Here is a 23,410-nt window from a genome sequence, read left to right as displayed (position 1 = left end):
GTTCCATAATCGAGTTTCAAAATCGAAATTTTGTTTGATACTAGTCGAATTGTGTTCCGTCAATCAGTACGGAGCTGTCAGTCGCAATTGTCAAACGTCATGTCATAGCAAAGTGTTCTTGTTGACTCTTGTGTTTTGTAAGAAAGAAAGAATTTAATTTGAGACATTATAGTTTTATTGCATATTTTATTGTCACTGAGATTGTGAATGTTTTTCATATAGAAACGTGTTTGTAAAGAATTTTTAACCTATTTTACAATATCTAATAAAGTGGTGGTGACCAAAAGGGATTACAGTGCTTTAAGGAGGTGATATTAAGAACAATAATGATTAAGAATCGTGTGAGGGGTATGTAACGAAACCCGATTTAAGTGTCGATCAAGTCTATTAAGTGCAGTGCACGATTCACGATAGTTTGTAGGTAAACAAATGAATCTTAAGTGGGAAGTTTAAATGTAAATGTGTGTCGCATGTTTTAAAGAGTTTCAATATTTTATGAAATCTTACTTTGTTTCGAAATACCTCTTATTATTAAAATCACAGTTATTGTTTTCAATTGAAATGTTATCACTATAATTTACAGCTTTGTACCACATAACCTTACTTTTGTTATCTCCTATCATTACAAACAATAATCTGATAAATGTACTACTGATTTGCAGCTTTTCAGTTTTGTTTTATTTGATTTACTGCTAAGCTCAAGAAAGCAATAGGTTTTTTTTAATGCATGTATAAAGGCTGTAATCTTGGTCTTGAGTAATAATACTAAACTTATCATAAAAATTAATATCTTATACAAATTACTACAATCACAATGATCCCAGTATGCTTCCTGTGTACTTTAGTTCAATACCAATAGAATTCCTGGTCTTAGGTAAATCTAGTGGAAGAAGTGCAGAATTACTAAATGATATGTAATTAGTTAAACATCAACCAAAATGAACTGTATAAATGTCTTTTTTTATGAGCACAGAAATATGTAATGATTGTGATCTTAATTTAATGAATAATCAATTTTTATGTGTCAGAAAAAAAGTCAAATTTAGCTTGTATGCATACATAAGTAGCATTTTGCATCATGTTTATCAGCATAAATTGGGGTTTTGGGTGCGGTAAGGAATACCGGTATTATTTCAATCTGTTTGTAATTCAAGATATTGAATTACCTATGTAAGTGGCTCTACCTAGAAATGTACCTACCTAGAAATGTTTAAAATAATGTCTGTCATTCATCTTTTTCACTATTCCCAAACCCAAAACCCTGATGTATGTTTATCAGACAGATTGACTACACTAACTGTGTGTGTATGCTGTACAAGTTTGGTATTAAAAAAGCATACATGTTCCTATGAGATAAGTCCTTGCTGCAATGCTATTATCTGCTATCATTGTTTATTGTATGCATGTAATAACATGATGGACCATTTCAAATTTTTTGCTTAGTTTTGTGAACTTTTGTGATAGTATTCTCATTTGTAAGTGTTTGAGTACACACATTTTTTTAAAGTGAAGATATTAACTGTCTAAATTTATTTAAAATTGTAATACTTTTCTTCATATTAAAAGAGGTGTAGAAAGGGTACACAATTTTTTTGTAAATTGGTTGTATTAGGCTGAATTATTATTGTACATGAAGAGTAGTTCATATTAAAAATAAATTTTTGGGTCTATCAATAAAATTGGCTTTAGTTTTGTTCTCATATGGTGTACTTTGACCTTTATTTTTTTTTACAGAAGTCGTCTCTGCAGTTTGTCTGCAGACTCATATGAAATTAAATGCTAGAAAACATTATATTGAATTATTTTCCTTCCTTCCCTATTAGATGAATAATATGAGAAATTAGTCATTTATTGTACAAGGTTCTTAATAAATCCTAATTTGTTCCAGGTATATTCATAAATACAAGAGGAAATTCAAAATTATTCATATACCAAAACCACACATTCAGATTTATGTATAAGAAGGCATACGGGAGCCAGCTGTGGTATTGCTGGTACTTCTTTAGTAGATGTTGTCCGGCGAAGCTCCGGATAAATGACGCGGGGAAGGTGACAGAGAGTATAGGCCGGCACAACCATGATCCTCCAACCTGCTGGATGACTCCAGATGGCAAGTCATATAGCTTACCACCGCTGCCTTGCAAGAACAATGACCGAAGAACGCCATAAGGCTTCTACAAATGTTGCTACAAGCATGCAATTTTAAATTGCTGGCTATGAACAACGAATTTAATAGATCAACCAAAAGCCACAATTTACCACAAATCGTATGCGATTACCGGTAACGTTTGGAGAGGCCTAAACCCCAATTAAATCATGTGATGAAATAATTTTTTTGTTTCACTGCCCTGTAAATATGAGAACAAATTTATATTTAAGTAAGTATAATTATGTTGAGATTCTATTTGCCTTTATATTTTTATTGTTACAATAAATTGTTTAACATTTTTAGATTATGTAATTACATACTAGGCTTTAAGCATGCCCACAAATTATTCAAAGAATGAGATATACATATGTTATTGATACATTCATTATATAAATTGATGTTTTACATGTTATATTTTATTTACAAAAAAAAAATGTCTGAAATAAATGCCCAGTGAGACTAATATTTCTCTCACAAATGTCATTTAAAATTAAGTAAATAATTAGTTAACTGGGTAATGATTGTGGCGTTTTTAAGCAAAAGATATAATGAAATTGTTTTACTTACTTAGAAAATGATGTTTAAATGACCTTCACGACAAGCATATAATATTAAATATATGAAAATGACTTTAATTCAGCTTGAAAACTTCCTACGCTCAAGTGCAATATTATTTATTTATTTATTTAAACTTTGTAAATGACGATCCTTATTGGGAGAAACTATTCATTTTATTATTTTCAATTCATAATGTAATTTTTGACGATCATGATGAGAAGATAAACATAACTTTGGCATGTAACAAATTTATAGTGTAATTTTTATCATGAAATAAAGAAATCTAATCTAATCTAATCTATTGCACAGTAAAAATATACAGTTACAAAAGGCGAACTTAATGCTACATGGCATTCTCTACCAGTCAACCTTTAGGCCAAACAGAGAAGACCAAAAAAAGGTGCAGGATATGTAAAGAACACTAAAGACTTAATTTTATTGGACTACGTTATAGAAAAAAAAATAGGGACTTAAATAAATATATTTACCTATATATATTATGGGCTTAATACACTAAGTTGTTTACATAAAGAAACCGATTTCCATTGTTCCGCAGTTCTGTACTGAGTGCGTAGCCGAATGGCACAAACGCCCACGAAACGCTCACGAAACGAAACGCACGTAGATACCTATCTCCGTCGCTCGTGCGTATTGGCGCGACAGAGCTAGACTGCCTTTCGCGGCGTTTCGTTTTCGTTTCGCGTCGCAGAAATGCCATTCGGCTACGGCACCTGTTATGTGTTGTACATCTTGCAACTTAGATAATTAATAATATAGTTCAACAATCAAGTAGCTTATGCGGTTATCACATTGATACAATCCACATAATATTGTTTTTTTGTTTCAATTCTTTTGAATTCTGATGAAAATGAGTTTTAACATAAACTTCTCACTTATGGCATCTATCAATGAGCATAGTGAAAGTAGTGAAACTGATCCATAATGTCATCAACGCCGTTAAAAAGCCTTTTGTAGTGAGTAACAATAAGAAAACATTTTTTTAATTGGGAATAATCTGAAACTAGACGATATCTAGAAAAGTTTATACCTACGACATTTTAGTCTAAAATTGTGATCAGGAATATGCTGTTAAAATTATTCGGTTTTCTCATATTATACTGTGTGTGTAAGTGTATGTTGCGCTTGCACATTTAAAGGATCCTCCTAGGCCCAGCTATAAAGAAGACGGCATTGTAAATTTAAACCTATGAGGGTCAAAGAGTAAATTTCTTTTTGTTTATAGAACAGAACGAAATAAAACAAATGCAACTGTGCCATTCCATTTGAAAATGATGTACTAAACCTACTTTGTTATATGTAACAAGCAGCCCATACACCAATACTAGTACATCGTTACCTAGGTCAATGGGGCTTTAGTTAAATGGTTATGAAAAGCATGGCGTTAATTAGCTACAACTGCAACAATGGGGTCTGTTCTTTATAATTTTCTTAGTCGAGTGTAACTCACAGAACTCAAGGACCAATACAAGGTGAGCAACTATCTATTCTTAAAATACCTACCTTTAATGAATGAAAAGTCTATCCCGCGACTGAAAGGCCCCAGATAATCAGTTTTTTTATATACAAAACTGCTCATAAAGCCGGGGACGGATTTAGCTCGACGTGTCAAGCTGGATAGAGGGTGCGCACACGGGTAACTTTTCGCTGCAACTTTTTTGTCGCACACACCATCGGTCTATTGGCTAGTATGAAAGTGCGCCTACGATGCGACGCAACTTTTTATAGAAACACATCCATGCGGCAAAAAGTCGCCCGTGTGCGCACCCTGGCGAGTTGCGATACTTGCGATTCGTGTCGTTATTTGTCGCCTCGTTTATCCCTGTTTATTAAGTATAAGCCGAAATATTAGGCACCATTTCTTATAACATAGATCCCAAGTTAAGATAATTACAATTATATATTGTTGTTGTCTGACAAGTCACCCATAGATGCTACATTAGTAATGAAGCAGTATTGTTTACATAAGTCAATAAACTCGTAGTTTTATACTTTATAAAACGTACCTATGTTTAAAACCAAAGGAGTGCTTTTGTATCAAGAAATACCAAGTTTTATCCATAGTTAAGACGCAAAAGGAGGTGTCAATTCTCCATACACCTGCTCTCGACTCGACTATTTCCTCCCTGGTTTTTGAAGATAGAGCAATGATTTTTTCAACAGATTATTTTATTTTTGTCTGTGTCGGACTGTTTTGATTTTTTTTTATATAGATACTTATTATTAAAGACGCTAGTGCCCATCAACAATTTTAAAAAACGACCTCATTGATTATGGCGCAAAAAAGGTGTATTCAAAATTGGTAACAATTAGCCAAAAAAACTAAATGGTCCCACACCGACTATTTCATTGTTATTCAGATTCTCAATTTTCGTTACGATTGATTATGTTTTGAAGGAGGAAACAGTCGAGAGCGGAACCTCAATTTTAGAGATTTTTTGCAATGTCTTTTAACTAAGGTGCTCTTAATGGATATTTTTTTTTCAATAAATCTAGTTAATAACACTAGTATATTTAACTAAAATTTCCAAATTGAAAAGGGGGCACCTTTCCATTTTAGAATTTTCGCTCATGTTGCGTTTTAAGCTATGATAGACAATTCAAGCAAGATATAAAACCTTAATCAAAAATCACGTCAGAAATGATAGTTTGACTGATTTTAAGTGTTGTTAAAGTTTAAAATCATGACAGCATTTGTTAAGACTCTAGTTCCTCAAATATGCATTATAAATATACATATTAAGAGCAAGTGAAGTATAATGTAAGTATTAGTTAATGACATGCAATATTGTATTGTATAGGAATATCCTCTAAAATAGGGTTTCGTTGGAACTGAAATTGGGAATCCCAATTTTTGCAGAAATCAACCTATAGTATAAGATAGGTACGCCTTACGCCTGTTAGGTATGTCTGATTAAGGGCCAGTTGCATCAACCACATTTGACAGACACATCATCGTCACGCAGCAGACGTCTATGGAACTTCCCATACAATAATATTTAACGAACGATTTAACGGTGACAGACGGTTTGATGCAACCGGCCCTAAGATTATAGATTAACCTGACGAGTGAATATCCTTATATGTAAGATAAATAAGTTTGATTACCTATGGGGCCATGCCGAAATCGCAAAAAACATCAGCTTACATTTTAGTAAATCGTTTGTATTAGGTGCATATACGAAAAAAGCACTGGTGGCTTAGCGGTATGAGCGTGCGAATTTCAATCCGGTGGTCGCGGGTTCAAAGTGTTCAAACCCCAGCTCGGCCGGCTCATTTTATGTAGGAAATATCAATCGATAATTTTGCCACTCCTGTTTGGGGTGCCGTAGTCAACTAGGAACCCTTAGGCCGTTTTCACATTATCCGATCCGATATCGGATGTCGGAAGGATTTCAATGGAAAATATTCAAGATGGCGCCTGTAATGTATGGGATATCGGTCACACATCCGATATCGCATCGGATAATGTGAAAACGCACTTATAGTTTCGCCATGTCTGTCCGTCCGTCCGCGGATAATCTCAGTGACCGTTAGCACTAGAAAGCTGAAATTTGGTGCGAATAAAATCGTCCCACGATAAGTTTGCAACGATTTTCACAGCCTCGCCAGTGCAGATGTTATTTTAAGCGGCAAACTTTGATGAAATTATGACGTTTACTTAACCCTTGCAGAGGCGGGGCTATTCAAATCAATCACGCCGACAAAACGCAAAAATAAAAAGTGGAAAAAAATGTTTTATTAGGGTACCCCCCTACATTTAAAGTGGGGAGTATTTTTTTTTTTGAACCATAACGTGTGATATATTATTGGATAGGTATTGAAAAATGAATAGGGGTTTACGAAAATCATTTTTTGCTATTGTTAATATTTTCGGAAATAATTGCTCTAAAAGTTAATAAAAATTGCGTCCCCCTCTAACTTTTGAACCATAAAATAAAAAGTATGAAAAAAATCACAAAAGTAGAACTTTATAAAGACTTTCTAGGAAAATTATTTTGAACTTGATAGGTTGAACAGTTTTTGAAAAAATACGGGAAACTACGGAACCCTACTAAGTGTGGCCCGACACGCTCTTGGCCGGTTTTTCAGTGAAAATGTAACGAGGAAACCGGACCACTCCAATAAATGTAGGTAACAGATTTTGGCGATTTAGGAATCGACCCCATACCTAGTAAAACTTTATAGGTAACATGGCCGGAATCGTCATTTATTAACGAAAAGCGCATTATTATGTTGTACACTGGGTAGTTGAAGTTATTTGTTACTTAATAGGTAGTTCATGTTTTAAATAATTGTGCATTTTCGCGAAACTTTTTTTTTGTAAAATAAGTTAATCTACTCAGAATTACGAGCCCTTTCGATCCTCCTAGGTAAAAAAAAAAAGCATCTCAAATTTATTTTTTCCACTTCGTTGCAATTTTTCAAACACTTTGTACAGCGGTTACAAAGTGGAAAGGAAAGTACGCAAAATAATGGAAAATTTTGGGACCACTTTTTTGTCTCTTGTTTTTTGGCCTGAAAGGGTTCGTGATTTTGAGTAGGAAGAACATAAAAATTACCTACCCTAGAAAAAATATTTTTGGTGATTGTTCTCGCGAAAATGCCATGGAATTCTTGCATAGATAGTTAACAAATTTGTAACGTGCCTCTAGTAGGTAGAGTTTAGGAATACAACATTGTATCGTGCCTTTTCAATTTGTTTATATGTATATTTACCAAATATAAAACTTAACTGTGATCATGTTTGTTTTTTTTTACCTTTACCTTGTATATGGTTCAGCAAACGTTTGAAGAGAAGAGCTTGTGGTAGAAAGAAATCAACAAATTTTCTATTGTCAAAAAGTCACTAAATTTTATCGGACTGCAAAGTCTTGTATAATTTCTTTGGTAGTTTGGAATATACGCTACTGCCCGTGCGATGGGTTTAACTAATTTACTGGTATCAAAGTTACTATCCTGTTAAACAGGACATCCTTTTAGGTTCTCATGGCGCTTCATTTTACTTAAAATGTAATAATTTTTTAAGGTCTTTCAAGAAAGCAACAAAAAAATTGCAAAGGACTTATGCCAAGGCCACCAAGGGTTAATAAATATGAACCCTATTCTTCTGAAACTCTAGAAAAAGCCGTACTAGCAGTAAAAACCAAGCAACTGAGCTCATACGAGGCTGAGAAAAAATTTGAAGTTCCCAGGCGAACTATAGTAGACAAACTGCATCAAAAACACACTGGGCCAAAAGGAAGGCCAATGAAAATATCTCTTCAAATGGAAAACGAAATCGTAAACTTCATTATGGCTAAAGATTGCAAAATATCTTCTAAAGCGGACATCAGACGTATAGTCGCTGAGTATGATCTTAATAACGCCAAACGTATGTTCGGCGGAAAGCTGCCGGGTCATCGGTGGTTACAAAACTTTTTGCGACGTCATAACGATAAGTTAGGTATCTTCGAAAGGGTAAAACATGTAAAAAAAACTGTTAAAATATTGTAAAGCTTGTGTCTGTATTAAATTAAATGTAAGTAAACCATTATCTTGTTTGTCAAATTCTTAATAAAATATTGAAGATACAAAGACATTCATTGTTCACAGTTTCATGACATAAACATTAATGTTACCTAAATTTAAATTGCAAAATTAAGACCAGTGCAATGATTTGCGTCTCAAATTTAAATATAATTACAAATTGTCTGTACGCAATTATTACATTTTCAGAGGGTATATTGCAACCGCGCAGAAATCGCAGGAAACCCGGAGCTAGACCATACAGAGCTTATCCCCCTGAATATCTAGCTCTAGCATTAAAGGCTGTTAGAAGCCAGGAGCTAAAAGTGTCCGCCGCGGCAGCCCTTTATAAAATCCCAAGAAAAACTTTACTTAATAAATTGACACAAAAACACACTAACAAGCCTGGACGACAGCCGAAAGTACCTGCTGACGTTGAGAACAAAATAGTGAACTTTATTATCATGGCGCGAGACTGCGGAGAAATAACATTTACTTCAGACATACGACGAAAAGTGGTCGAGTACATACGCCTGTTTAGTTGTGAAAGTATTTTTGGCGGCAAACCGCCAGGAGAATCATGGTTGAAACATTTCCTATATCGCCACAGGGACAGGTTAAGGTTGTCGTTAGAAACGTTAAAAAGTAAACGATACAGAAACGTGAAGAAAGAGACAACTAAAGACTGTTGAAATTAACTTAATTAACGTTTTGTTACTTATGGTTTCCATAAAGATACCTAAACAGAATACTAGTTGAGACATAAGTTTATGTATAAGCCCTTTGATTATGTTGTTATAGTGCAAAAAATAAACAAATTAGATTTCATAAACGAAATAGGTATTCTAAATAAAGTCTTATAAACTTTCAAATATTTTTATTTAACTTTAAGTATAGTGCATAATTGCATATAGATCCATCCTTCCCATCTGTGACCTCTAGTACCGAAGTCGGGTCCTGGAGGGACACTACCTTAAATCCTTAACCTGACTCTCTTTACTTACAGAAGATATTCTTTTATTTTTAAACAAAATTGCATTCAATAAATTTCTAAAACTCGCTGGGACAGGGACTCGAACGAACTAAAATAAAAAACACTCGCTACTTTATTATACTACTTAATCGATAGTTATAAAATATTATTCAGAATCCAATTTCTCTAATAATTCGGTTGTAAAAATAAATAATCTGATCGTTAAATCTAGTAACTTGTTTTTTTTGTTTACTTATATATTTCAAGTCCCAGCGAGGCAAGCGAGTTTTAGAAAATCTTTGAATACATTTTTGCTTCTATTTGAAAATTAAAGGAATGTTTGAGCCATTTAAGGTACTTTCCCATCTATGTAAGATTGTCAAGTAATATTTATTTACTTATAGGTGGTTGTTATGACATGAAACATGTAACAATATACTTATTTTTTCAGTTGCAGAGCAAACTCAACGCAGGCTTGCTATGGTGCAAGTACAGTTGAACAAAATTTTCTATATTTTGCAACAAAATAATATGCAGGCTGGCCAGATTGCACCTACGACTATTCCAACTGTAGTGGATGAAAAAGTAGCTCTGGGAGGCATTACGTTCCCAATAAACACTCTAAACGAGATAGAGTTATTGGAGCGTCAGTTGGCAGACGAGGAATACGAAAGGGATTTGGTAGGTAAAATGGTTGTTGCTATTAAAATATAATAAAAACCGTTAACCTGTGTATTTTACTTGATATTAATAAATTTACACGCTTTGTTACAGATTGCGTGTTTCACAAAAGTATGCGGAAATAAGGGGAATTTAAAACTTTCTAAAATCGGGCTTTTGGTTGTGGGGGCAATGTTTACGGATAACGTACTGTCTCAAGTAACATGGAAGGGGAATAGAACATGCCCCAAAATGCCCTTCTCCAGATTTTTCAAAATAAGAGCAGTTATTTATAAAATATTAAAATTAGCAGACAGCACTTGCTCTTTGCAAGAGGTGGACCGTTTTATCCAGAATAGTGCTATAAAGCACAGTGCTCAAAGGGCTAAGCGCAAATCGTGAGTATTTTTGCCTAATTTATAAAGACTTTCTTTTTTTAAACAAATGTATTCATACATTATAACCATATTAAACCAATGTAAAATAGTAGAGACCCTGTTGGTTTGAAGCTGTAAGTGGTTATTTAGATTCTAAAGCGGAGTGAGGGACTCAAAACACGAAAAATAATCATTTTTTCGTGTTTCCCGATGCACTTGCATGCATGATGACGACCTGTTTGACTCAGTCGGTAGTGACCCTGGCTGCTCGGTCCTAGGTTCGAATCCCGGTAAGGGCATTTATTTGTGTGATGAGCACAGATATTTGTTCCTGAGTTGTGGACGTTTTCTATGTATAAGTATTTGTATATTATGTATATCGTTGTCGGAGTACCCACAACACAAGCCTTCTTGAGCTTACCGTGGGGCAATTGATTATGAAGAAAGCCTCAAGGCGGTTTAGTCTGTATGGGGTTCCCTCTATTTGGCATAACTTTGATTGACGGAACGATTATCGCATAAGAGACTTCGCATATACCCTTTTCGACGAATGTTAATTTGGCAGAAAACTTAAGTGTCATAATCTAAAATAATACGAATGTTACTTTGTCCGAAAATAAGTTCGCATAATTCTGTTTACGCCGTTTATATGAATAAAATTAATTTGCATAATTGTATTTGGTATAGTTCTTAAAATCAGAATATCCAATCGTACTAAATGCTGTCAAGAGAGTCGGTTCGGTTAGGTTAGGACTACGACCTCAACAAATAGGTACAACATTTTGTCAAGAATTTCGGTTAGATTAGGTTAGAACTGCAACATTAATATAGTAGTATTTGGGTAACTATTATCTGGCAGAAACTTTTTAGTTTTACGCATATATTTGATTCGTATAATAGTTCTTGGCAGAAGTCAAGTTTGGCACAGAAACACCTTACGCAGAATATGCTTTTCATTTCGTAGATTTTTGTAATACCGAATCATCTGTTGTCATAATGTTGATGAGCATAATAGTCTTCTAGTCGAACAATACATTTGCAGATAATATTTGTGCATAATATTTAGGCGGCATAAAATTGTAATTTGCTATTTGATAGCGAGTTGGATGTGTTGGGGATACAAGATACCTAACACTCCTCCTCGCTTCGCTCGTCGTCGTACCTAACGGTGACTCTGGGGCAGTTTTTTTTGTGATAACGAGTAATAATTCTGCTATAAGATTATTATGGTACATACAATTATGCTAAACCAAAGTCGACCAAAGTAATGTTCTGTAAAATTATATTCTGCCAAATGTATCTTATGCGTGGTAGTAATAATGCCAACTAAGTTTTCTGCAAAATTACCATTCGACCAAACGTGTTTCTGCAAAACATGCGAAGTGTATTTCGGACTAAAATTATTCTGCCAGATGAGGGTAACCCAGTAGTATTTATTACTTATGATAAAAATTCTGCGTGGTGAATTTCGACTAAGCCATGCTATGCAGAAATAATTTATGCATAAAAACTATTCAGCAAAATAACCTTTATGCATGAGATATAGAAATAGAAATCTTTATTTCTTAGAATATGGTACATACAGATATGGTCAAGTTACAATAGGTGCGTCATATTTTGCCTACATCGGCGTAGAAATATTACAATTTATTAATAACTAAGGAACTCGTTAACTGAATAAAAACAAACAAAATAAATATTCGGACAAGCAAAAATATGTCTAGACAAATTATGCGTAACTATGCTATGCCATAACAGATTATACGAAAGGTGAATTATGCCAATATAGATTATGCCAAAAAATAATTCTTGATTGTAAAATTATGCTAAAACAAGGGGAACCTATTTATATAATTCACATTGCCACATTTTATCTTTCTTTTCAGATCCACTCAAATGAAGTCCACGCAAAGGAAAACAAATACAGAACGTACTGAATACCCATATTGCATTACTCTTATCCCGTCCGCCCCCCGCACTCGGACGGATCGTTCTGATTTGTAAGGTCCGACCGAGATCAAGTCAAGAGTGAACAGGCATCTTCTGGGCGAGCTCACTGCATCGTAGGCCACGTCTTTGCCTTTGGCAAGTCTGTTTCCAAGAGTAAACCCATTTATAATATTTAAAAAAAGATCTCGGTCTCGGGTCTCGGATCTCGGCCAGACCGAGACTAATTTTAATTTTATCGCGAACTGTTAGCGTCTCTTCTTAGTCACCTATTTGTCGCTTAGCCTGGGCGGCCTGGTGTGACATATTTCGTGATTTAGATTGATTTCGTATATATTTTTAAGCCAGTAACAGTCAAATAATAGATTTGAATGAGTGAAGATTTGTTTAGGTTGTTTATTAAAGTGTTGAAAATATAGGAAAAAATACCATTTTCTTATTGTTAACCATTGCAAAAACATTGCATTTGATGTCGTCTAAATTACATTCTCTCATTTCTTTTTGTCCATTTGTCCTTGATCACGCAACTGCCTGCTGGTAGCGACATGCTAAAATTTATTATTAGGCTACTAATATTTCATAAGTAATCAGTAATCATAACAGTAATTAAATATAGAAATAAAGGACACGTGTTTTTTTTTATAAGCTTTTTTTGTTTAGTGTTTTACTTTACTTGGCAAACGCCCCCAATCGACCCTAAATCTATATCACGAAAGAACCTGCTGTCTGTCCACTTGCTCCCCGACCGCCCTGCAAAATCAATGGCGTTTAATGTATTTTTCAGTACAGATTACGCACTAGTTCGAGAAGTGGTTCATTATATGCCAGGTCGAAACTTCGGAGGCTCATCTGTACTGAAAAACGTCGAAAAAACTCGTGTCGATTTAAAACACTCTCTTCGGTCGTGTTTTAATTTATCGCCACTCGTTTCGAACTTCCTTTTTTACGCACTTGTATCGTAATGTACTATTTTTCTACTCCCGAAATGTTATTCGTCATTTACAGGATCGTGTATAGATATTTCAAACCCTACATAAAAGTCTGTTCCTCAAAGCCAGAGCACTAGGGCTTTTAGGTGTCGGTTTTAAGAATTGTATTTATATTTATCATTATGACCCTAATGGTCGCGGGTCTGTACCCAAATTATTATCTTGAGAATTGGTCGAAACAAATGAGGCCGTATTTGCATCAATTCCGTTTACATGTTCTAATTAACTGTTCGGATATATTAACAGTACCATTGTCATAAAATACAGGTATTACATGACGTATTTTAAGTGGTAAGTGGTGTTGTCACATTAACACTAATTGTATTGCTTTATATTTGAAACAAAAGGTGGGATGTCCGTGCTAATTTTCGCTTTGCTGGCTTAATAGGCCGTTTGTCCTTGAACACGCAACAGCCTGCTGGTAGCGATATGTTATTTTCCCCTCACTAGCTCGGAAACACGTGTTTTGTCCTTTAATACCAGCGGGTAAAAACGCATTTTATCCACTAGTGGGTAAAGTAATTTGACCTTGAATAAAGTCAAATTAACTGCTTTAAAATTGATAAAAGTAGGTGAATCTAGTAATAAAGATGATTTACCACCTGTGGAACTACTGGAAGCAGTGATAAACGCATTTTTTGCGTTGTAGTTTCCTCGCTATAGTGAGGGGAAAAGTTTTGTGTTACACTCGGGTGCAAATGTATTTTACTTCTCGTGTGTTAAAAAACTCGCAAGTTCAGGATTCTATTCTCGAACCACTCGCTTCGCTCGTGGTTCAACTATAGAATCCTTTCACTTGCTCGTTTTTCAATTCCACACTCGGCGTTAAAATACAACTTTGCCCCCTTGTATAACAAATAACTATTATTATTAGGCTGCTAATATTTAGTAACTAATCAGCGATCATAACAGTAATTTGACGCGTCTTCGTGGATGGCATAAACTAGTTGAGACTGACACTCACTGACACCAAAATCTTCGAAATCTTACACAATTTCTCTAAAACAGACAGAAAGTTGCAGGCTTGTGTTGAGGTTATCATCAATATTCACGAATGAAGGCCAAATAATATACCTACAGGTGATACAGATTTGCACACTTGATCCTGCTCACGTTGCTTGAGTCATCCTATGAAACAAAGAACACACTCAAGATTTAAGAGCAAATAAATACTCGGTATGCTTCTCGAATCTGTCACCATCATCATTAGGGTTGCAAAGTATCATCATATCAGATTTGTTGCAGGGTCACTAACGAAAGTAGACAGACCGGTAGTAAACATCAAAGTGCGTAGTGTTTTAGTATTATGTAGGCACCTATATTATACTGTTGCCTTCAAAATGTCACAACAGGAAAACCAGTTAGCTAAATATAGGCACAAATGGACTTTGTACCTGAAAGATAATATTTTGTTTTCATTAACTACCATAATACCTACATATGTCGAGTCTATGGTATCCGTACATAACATTATCTTTAACGCGTAAAGTTAAAAATAGCTTTATGTAGGTTGTACTCTGTAATAGCTGGGTTTATTACTCTTCTTAAGACATAGATGTTTTTCTTATGTATGCAATAACTAAATGTAATAAACAACAAAATACATGGAGCAAATTCTACCTGGTGCCTTAGCCGAATGGCATTTCTACGACGCGAAGCGAAAACGAAACGCCGCGAAAGGTAGTTTGGCTCTGTCGCGCCAATACGCAAGAGCGATAGAGATAGATATCTACGAGCGCTTCGTTTGGTGAGCGTTTGTGCCATTCGGCTACGTACCCTGAACCTAGAGGATGAATGTCACTTGCAGCATGGCAAGGCTGCAGAGAAAGGAACCAATCTAAGAAGACAAGATTTTGCTTGTTACGCCATAATTTCATACAAGTTTTACGTAGCCCTTGCGCAGCCTGGTATAAAAATCGTAGTCAACTTAGCTTGGTCTTACTCAAAACGAGCCGTGTGATGCTTGATCCAGCTAGCCAGTGAGGATCTGTCAGTGCTGTTGAAACAATGATCCAAGCCAAGTCTTGCAAGCATCAAATACCCATCGGGAAACCCAAAGTCATTATTACTTGTCACAATAAATACGTTCAGATGGAACAGGAATATGGTTCACAAATGATAAGGTACGTTATTATGACAGGGCTTTATTGATGACACAGACGGTACGGCCAGACCGAACAAATGCTTAATTGAAAATATTGGCTACGACCGGGATCGAACTTGTGACCTTTGACTTGGTGAGTAAATGTACAAGATTAATGATCAGACTGGTTTGTGACTGGAGCAAACAGATGCATAGTTTATGAGCGTGCGCTTTATGGATTTTTATTTACCCACCTGCAATAATTTACGGGTTCATATGCATACGTACATAGAAAAAGTTAAGAATACATAATACAGGCAACACGTACCTAGGTAGTACTAAGGCTTATACCAAAGACATGTACTCGTAACGTATATACAGGTAAAGTCTAAGAAAAAAGCGTACCTCAAAACCATACCGAAAAAGGTATAGTGACCTAGATGGCGATACACCTTTGGGGAATTTGTTACCCCATACAACATGTACGGAAAATAGTAACAAAATAAGAAAAAATCGTATGGGACAATTTTTTTAACTACTAGGATTGAAAAAGCTAGTAATTCTGAGTATAAATAGCATTTTTTTTCAAGAATATCACATTTCATAAAAGTGGAAAAAAAAAGAAATGCTCAATTGTGTATTAAAAATTAATTTACAGACGACTCAAAGAAGGACCACACTTTCGAAAAAAAAGGTGATAAACGAAGACCTTGCGCGTGGTGTTACAAAAGGCTTCGCTCTACGTTCAACAGTAAGGAGGCTTCTAACAAAGTTCCTAAAACCAAATCTTATTGCATAGAATGCGAAAAAGGGTACTGTCTCCGGTGCTTCTGCGAGAGCCATTGTATCACCCAATTTATCTTGTAAATAAATTATATAATTAAAGCGCAGATGCTTTTTTACTTATTTGATAAGCCTTTTTTGTTTAGTGGTTCACTTTACTTGGCAAACGCCCCCAATCGACCCAAAATCTATATCATGAAAGAACCTACTGTCGGTCCATGTATTTTTTTCACTATTATTAATTTGAGAAAAATCCTTGAATCTTTGTTTTTGACTCGAGCGGACTAAAGAGAACGGAGCAAATCTATCACATGTAGACGTAGCCTTCAGATGCCGTACCTGTAAGTTTTGATATTATCATATACTTCTCAATGTAAAATAATTCATATGTATTTATTGCGTCACTATCACGTGCTGAATCACGCGTGTCTTGAAAGTTACGCTCTCCTTAATATACTTTTTACTCTAATTCTAAGTAACTCAGAGTCTAATACTAAAACCAATTATCTATGAGTCCAGTCTTAATCACTTCTATTTAAAAATCAATAAAGTGCTATTACTATAATGTCTGCACTAATTCCTTAACCATACAGTAATTTAGTCGGACGTGACCAAAGTCTGGTCTTCTCATTACCTATCTCATTTATATACAACCCGAATGAGATTACTCCTTACATAATTATTAGGTAAGTAGTAAATAGTAGGATAGTTTTAGGTAATCTAGTCACATAAGCCCCGTAGTATAAGGGCGACCCCCGCTAGCTAAAGGCGGCTACTCACACACCTGCCGATGCCGCAGGAGCAATTCCGGTCGCTCTTGCGGTTGGACCACTTTCGGCTGTTCTCTACACACACGCCTGCCGTTCAGTCTGCAAGCGATAGTCTCGCTGAACGCACGTCCACGAGAATGGAGGCATTCTCGTGGACGTGCGTTCAGCGAGACTATCGCTTGCAGACTATACTGTACCGTCGAAACACCAAAGAATTGGCATAACATGTTGATAGTAGTAGCTTTCCCGTGTTCCCGATATATATCAAGCATTAATTGGAATGTCCGATTCCGTATGTCGCGATTAAAAAAATTGTTTGTGATTTTTTTATCCCAAATGTATAGGACCGGTTCCTTCTCCTTTGTGACCTCCACTTCGCTCGGTTGCCAATAAACTGACTATGGAATTGGCACAATAGTGCTACATATGCGACAACCCGGCAGGGCGGTTGGTCTAATCAAAAAACGTCTCCTCAGTACATTTTGTATAGGAAAGACGTAAGACGCGCCCTGGGGCGCGCCAAGCGACGTCCCTTGCGCGTCCTTCAAGCGGCGTGGCGCTGAAGTCCGTTCCGCGTCGGCGGACATGCGTCTCTTGAGTGTGGACGGTCTCTCAGCCACGCTCATACTATTTTTCGTCAACCTGCTCTCGACGACCGGCCTAGCCACTTCACGCTCAATAGGTAGCGAGAGCGAACTAAACGCATCTGGCTCTTTCGCACCCATACCTACGAGAAATAAATCCCTTAGGCTAGACTGGCTGCTCGCCCTTAGGCTTGTTTTGGATGTTGTGGGAATAAAATACTGGGATATGATTGGAAGAAATCGCTCTTTAGCGATAAGACCGCCTCTTGTTTACCTTTGTTCGTGTTTCTTCCTTGTTTTGTATTGTTGTATTTTATCAAGGTGTGCAATAAAGAGTATTTGTATTGTATTGATAATTATGAACTCTGCGATATCCATCGTCGTAAAAGATAGAGGTACTTAAGGTATATAACTCCAAAAACAATAATTTGGCATGTTCACTAAATCACTACACATCCAAGGCTGTGTCGCCAACTGTGTCGCTTAACTTCAAAACTGGTAAATCCATTCTGCTATAAGGTTGAATAAGTATCTTCCAGATCATATTGTATTTTTTGTATATTCAACCTTAAAGCAGAATGGATTTACCCAGGTTTGAAGTTAAGCGATACAACTAGCCAATTGTCTATGCCGCGTAGCGACCTAGCGAACGAACTGAAAAACCGAAACAGATGTCATTGTCGCTCTACTCGCACTACCTACTTAGAGAAGAGATAGGAACTACCTATATGTTGTCATAGGTTGTTGATATCATAACGTTCAACAAACGGCCTTCTGGTCCAAAGGCTGTCGGATCGGAGATAAAATACAAGGATATACTATCAGGGTGGCTACCCGAATGGCACAATCGCTCACGAAACGCTCACGAAACGAAGCGCTAGTAGATATCTATCTCTATCGCGCTTGCGTATTGGCGCGACAGAGCCAGCGGCGCGATAGAGATAGATATCTACCGCTTCGTTTCGTGATTTCTGACGTTTGTGCCATTCGGCTAATGTTAGGATAACCGTATCTACTAAATGTGGATAACATCTAGTGTAGGTATATAAATACACAAATAGGGGAAACTATGAAAATATAAGTACATATGCACAGTTTAGCAAGGAATGTCTAATTTTAAACATTAAGAGAAATGTAAGTAGGTACTATAATGTCCTATTCTTCCTATAGTTTAACGACCGGTCTGGTCTCTCAGTCGGTAGTGACCCTGCCTGCTGAGCCGCGGTCCTGGGTTCGAATCCCGGTAAGGGCATTTATTTGTGTGTTGAGCACATATATTTGTTCCTGAGTCGTGGATGTTTTCTATGTATTTATCTATTTAGGTATGTAATTATATCGTCGCTTAGCACCCATAGTACAAGCTTTGCCTAGTTTGGGGCTAAGTTGGTCTGTGTAAAACCCCCTAACTATAGTCCAATACTGCAACCACAGATGTCATATATACCATAGATCAAGCAAACGTATCTACTTAGCGTGTCAAATGAACTCAGTGAAATCCACTGAGTTGTCCGTCTTTGCTCGCAGCTTGCAGCTTTCGGGCGTCAATTTTTGTAAGTTGAAGTCAACCAAAACATAAAAAATGCCTCGTTACGTGATATTCAATTGCAACAACACAAAAATTATGAACAATCAAGAGCCTGAGACATATTTAAAATTACAGGCAAGAATCAACTTCAGTACAAAATTTGACACGCTCGGCCCCTATACAAATATATGAATTTGTTTCTTCTATCTAAATTAAGTTCTGTGACTGCAACTATGGTCCACAATTTCAAAAATAATTTAAGTATCATTACCAATGGTCCTTTGCGTTGAGTCCCAGTATTTTTATTCATTTATTTAATTTAATTAGACCTACAAATGATATAATAAAAGGCACACCCTGAACGAAATATTTACAGTTACTTTTCGACCATAGTTGGGAGATTTGGAAATATATATTAGTTATACATTTATATTTATTTCATTTATAATAATTGTTGTGTATTTGTTTTATTATATTCTGTTGATTTTCTTGTGTGTCATTTTATAATTGTATTTGCATGCATTTAGTTATGTTCTATTGCAAATAAATAATGATTGATTGATTGATTGATTGATACAACTGACATGCGTTATCTGTCAGAAAAAAATGTATTTGCGTATTCTGCGAATGGCCTTACTATATTTATACCCACATGTTAAGATAACAGGCTGATAACGGAGATTTATTGTCTACAAGTATTATCGAAAGAATGAGCTCATTGATTTGCACCGACACGTGGAAGTAATACACTATACGAGTAATCATATTGCTCGTTCAAGTGTGTTTACCGATTTTCATGAATAGTTGTATACTCGACTTAATACAGAGTGAGATTTTAAGGACCAGCCATCTCAAAAATCACAATGCAAAGTACCTAACCCACCATTTTACCTCTATATGGAATTTGACAGATGACAGCCCACTAACCCTGAGTTAACTGGTTGGTGCAAGTGGGCCTCTCTAATAAAAATAACCGTGAATCATTCATAACGCTTACTTAAATTTTGTTCGATTGAACAAAATTTAAGTAAGAGATATAATCTAAAATGAATACCTATAACTGAACAAAACGTTCACAACAATTCTTTCAGGGACATTTATAGTGACCAACCACGGAACAACCCTATTCCAGTACAACGGCTACACGTACTGGAAGACCAACTACATCAACCAACGGAGCGGAACGGTACGGTGGTACTGTTCATCACGGACACGGCACGGATGTCCCGTCGTGCTGACGTGTTGTCACACGCGGATTGTCTGTAGAAGCGGACTGCATAATCATGACGTGCCTATGATGCAGGTCGATAGTTATGGAAGGTATTATAAAATGAAAAACACCTAGATTCATCTACATTTACTCTATACACTTTGAAAAGGCTGAACAACTTCCGAAACACATCATGCTCTCTCTGTAGATACTAGACCTACGGAACCGTCTGTTGTGGTACTGGTCATCACGGAAGCGGTATGAAATTTACGAATTTCCCGCCGTACCGATACGGACGTGACGTAACGTGATTTCAAACACGGACCATTGGTAAAAAACCGGCCAAGAGCGTGTCGGGCCACGCTCAGTGTAGGGTTCCGTAGTTTTCCGTATTTTTCTCAAAAACTACTGAACCTATCAAGTTCAAAACAATTTTCCTAGAAAGTCTTTATAAAGTTCTACTTTTGTGATTTTTTTCATATTTTTTAAACATATGGTTCAAAAGTTAGAGGGGGGGGACGCACTTTTTTTTCCTTTAGGAGCGATTATTTCCGAAAATATTAATATTATCAAAAAATGATCTTAGTAAACCCTTATTCATTTTTAAAAACCTATCTAACAATATATCACACGTTGGGTTTGGAATGAAAAAAAATATCTGCCTCCACTTTACATGTAGGGGGGGTACCCTAATAAAACATTTTTTTCCATTTTTTATTTTTGCACTTTGTTGGCGTAATTGATATACATATTGGTACCAAATTTCAGCTTTCTAGTGCTTACGGTTACTGAGATTATCCGCGGACGGACGGACGGACGGACGGACGGACGGACGGACGGAGACAGACATGGCGAAACTATAAGGGTTCCTAGTTGACTACGGAACCCTAAAAACGGAATACGCAAACATAATAGAGAGCTATTATAGAATGGGTAAACATAGGCAGGGTAGTTGCATAAAATAAAGAGAAAATATGCTTCAAAAAGTCTGTGAATGTTCCCAAAATAATTTTCTTTCTTAGAATCTACTTCTCTAAATATGACAATTCATACGCATACTTATGTAAAGCTTCAAAGTAAGAGAATAAACAATGCGTTGCTATCGTTAGTGCGCTTTCACATTATCCGATCCGATATCGGATGTCGGAAGGATTTCAATAGAAAAAATCCATGATGGCGCCTGTAATGTTTGGGATATCGGTCCGACATCCGATACCGGATCGGATAATGTGAAAACGCACAGTAACCACGTAGAACCACTACGTAACCAAAACTGTGCTCGCTTGAGTTGTAGTCGTATATGAAGCTAAAATCTAAAAAATAAGGACAAAAAAGCCAGTTTGTTTGACGGCGATAGCAGCATTTTGCGGCTGGCGCTTTTGAAATGCATGAAAAGGGAATGTACATAATTATGTTATATTAATTATCTTATGTTGACCTAATGTAATAATAAAGTGGTCACATCAGCCACTAGGTGTAGACTGGCATTTTCAATGTCAATAAAATAATTAATAGAGCTGTGAAGTGAAAATAAATAAAAAAGATTTTTTGACTTATATTATACTAACATATTGAACATTAAATTGTAACTAGTATGATTTAAAACTTTAGTTTTATTTTTTACTCCTCGTTTTATTATAAATCTTTCATCCCGTGCGAATTATTCAACTATGCTTTTAAATCAACATTTGTTACTTTTTGATACTACTAGCGCCATCTGTAGAGCGCTGTGAACATATGCAATATGAAGTGAAGGACTTCAGATGGACGCGAACTCGCGGCTTTTCCGTGCCATTTTAGGGACGCCTCCATAAATAAAAATAAAAATTATAAAAATACCTTTACCCTTCGAGTCCCAAACATCTATAATTATGCATTTACCTACTTATATTTTACTGACATAATATGATGTCGCTGGGACTCGAAGGGTTAAATCGTCTAAGTTAAATCGACTTTAAGTGGTTTTTGCGTAGAGTGTATGTTTAAATAGCACACTGCACCTACAGTCATACATAGGTACTTTTCGTTTTATTATTCCCCTGTGTGAATCGTTCAACAATATTAAATCTGCATTTGGCGATATTTTGCTACCACTAGCGCCATCTGTTGAGCACTTCGAACAATAAATTGTTATGGGCAAGTGGTTCAGGTGTATGTATTATAAAAATAGATTATCATAAAAAAAATACACTACTAGGGGATCATCCACATATTACGTCACACCAAATTTCAGGTTTTTGGACCCCTCCCCCCTAATATTTATTGTTAATATATGGATGACGCCTACCGAGTAATATTTATTGCTCTACAAAAATCTGTGCCCGTCTGTTCAACTTTGGTCTAGCATTGATGCATTAGGTGCCTGAAAATAAAGTACATTGTATTAAATTAAAACTTTCAGAACCAGAATTTGGCATATCTCAAAAAGGAAACCAGCTTATCAAAATGGGCGGCTACTTATTCCACAGACAACGAGCTCAAGGAGGCAAGATCAGATGGTGGTGTCAGAGAGTCATGCATGGGTGCAAGGCCGCAATTTACACCATAGATAACTCTATAGTTAAATGTGTTGGAGACCATAATCATGTAGCTAACGTTAAAACGAACAAAAATTTGCAATCATAACATAACCAATCCATACTAATATTATAAATGGGAAAGTGTGTGTGTGTCCGTTTGTTTGTTCGTCTTTTACGGCAAAACGTAGCGGCTGATTGACTTGATTTTTTTAAGTGATATAGACAAAGGGATGGAGAGTGAAATAGGCTACTTTTTGTCTCTTTCCAACCCCCCATTTCCCTAAAATAGGTTATGAAAATTTACTATGGAGCATTCCACAATTTTCGAATTAAACGCGAGCGAAGCCGCGGGCAAAAGCTAGTTTATGATAAAGCTTTCAATGTTGCTAGTGTCGTACTACGAGCAAAATAATTAACCTTAGAAAAATGTACATTAAATAGTTTGGTCACCGTTCATAGTTATTTAAATTAAACTTAAGAAGTATGAGTAGGTTTTTACCATTAAAAAGTAAATATTAACAATGTGTTTGATTATTGTGTAATTTTATTCTATTATACAGCAAATTATATAATAACGCCATCTATTGGCACATGTATCCAACATGAGACGCTAAACTCGTCAAATCTGAGAAACGGAACGCAAAAACATTTGATTTGCTAACCTCCTAATGTCAACCTGACAGGTTCTGTTGCGTCACATACGCATTTATTTTTGTGTTTTCTTTTTTCCCTCCTATTTTGTTTATTAACATGACAA

General features: G+C 35.9%; 1 protein-coding gene across 1 annotated transcript; it reads left to right on the top strand.

The window, feature by feature from the left end:
* Positions 1-9,614: 9,614 nt before the first annotated feature.
* Positions 9,615-20,516, top strand: LOC125235028. Its single transcript, XM_048141493.1, has 5 exons — positions 9,615-9,887; positions 9,981-10,264; positions 12,130-12,173; positions 15,921-16,013; positions 20,016-20,516. Exons 1-5 carry the CDS (start codon positions 9,687-9,689, stop codon positions 20,267-20,269), a joined length of 876 nt encoding a protein of 291 aa, XP_047997450.1. The 5' UTR covers positions 9,615-9,686; the 3' UTR covers positions 20,270-20,516.
* Positions 20,517-23,410: the final 2,894 nt, after the last annotated feature.

The sequence above is a fragment of the Leguminivora glycinivorella genome, chromosome 2 (assembly GCF_023078275.1).
Source record: "Leguminivora glycinivorella isolate SPB_JAAS2020 chromosome 2, LegGlyc_1.1, whole genome shotgun sequence".
NCBI classification, from domain to species: domain Eukaryota; kingdom Metazoa; phylum Arthropoda; class Insecta; order Lepidoptera; family Tortricidae; genus Leguminivora; species Leguminivora glycinivorella.
The sequence above is the reverse complement of the archived record's forward strand: the minus strand, read 5'-3'. Positions and strand labels throughout refer to the sequence as shown.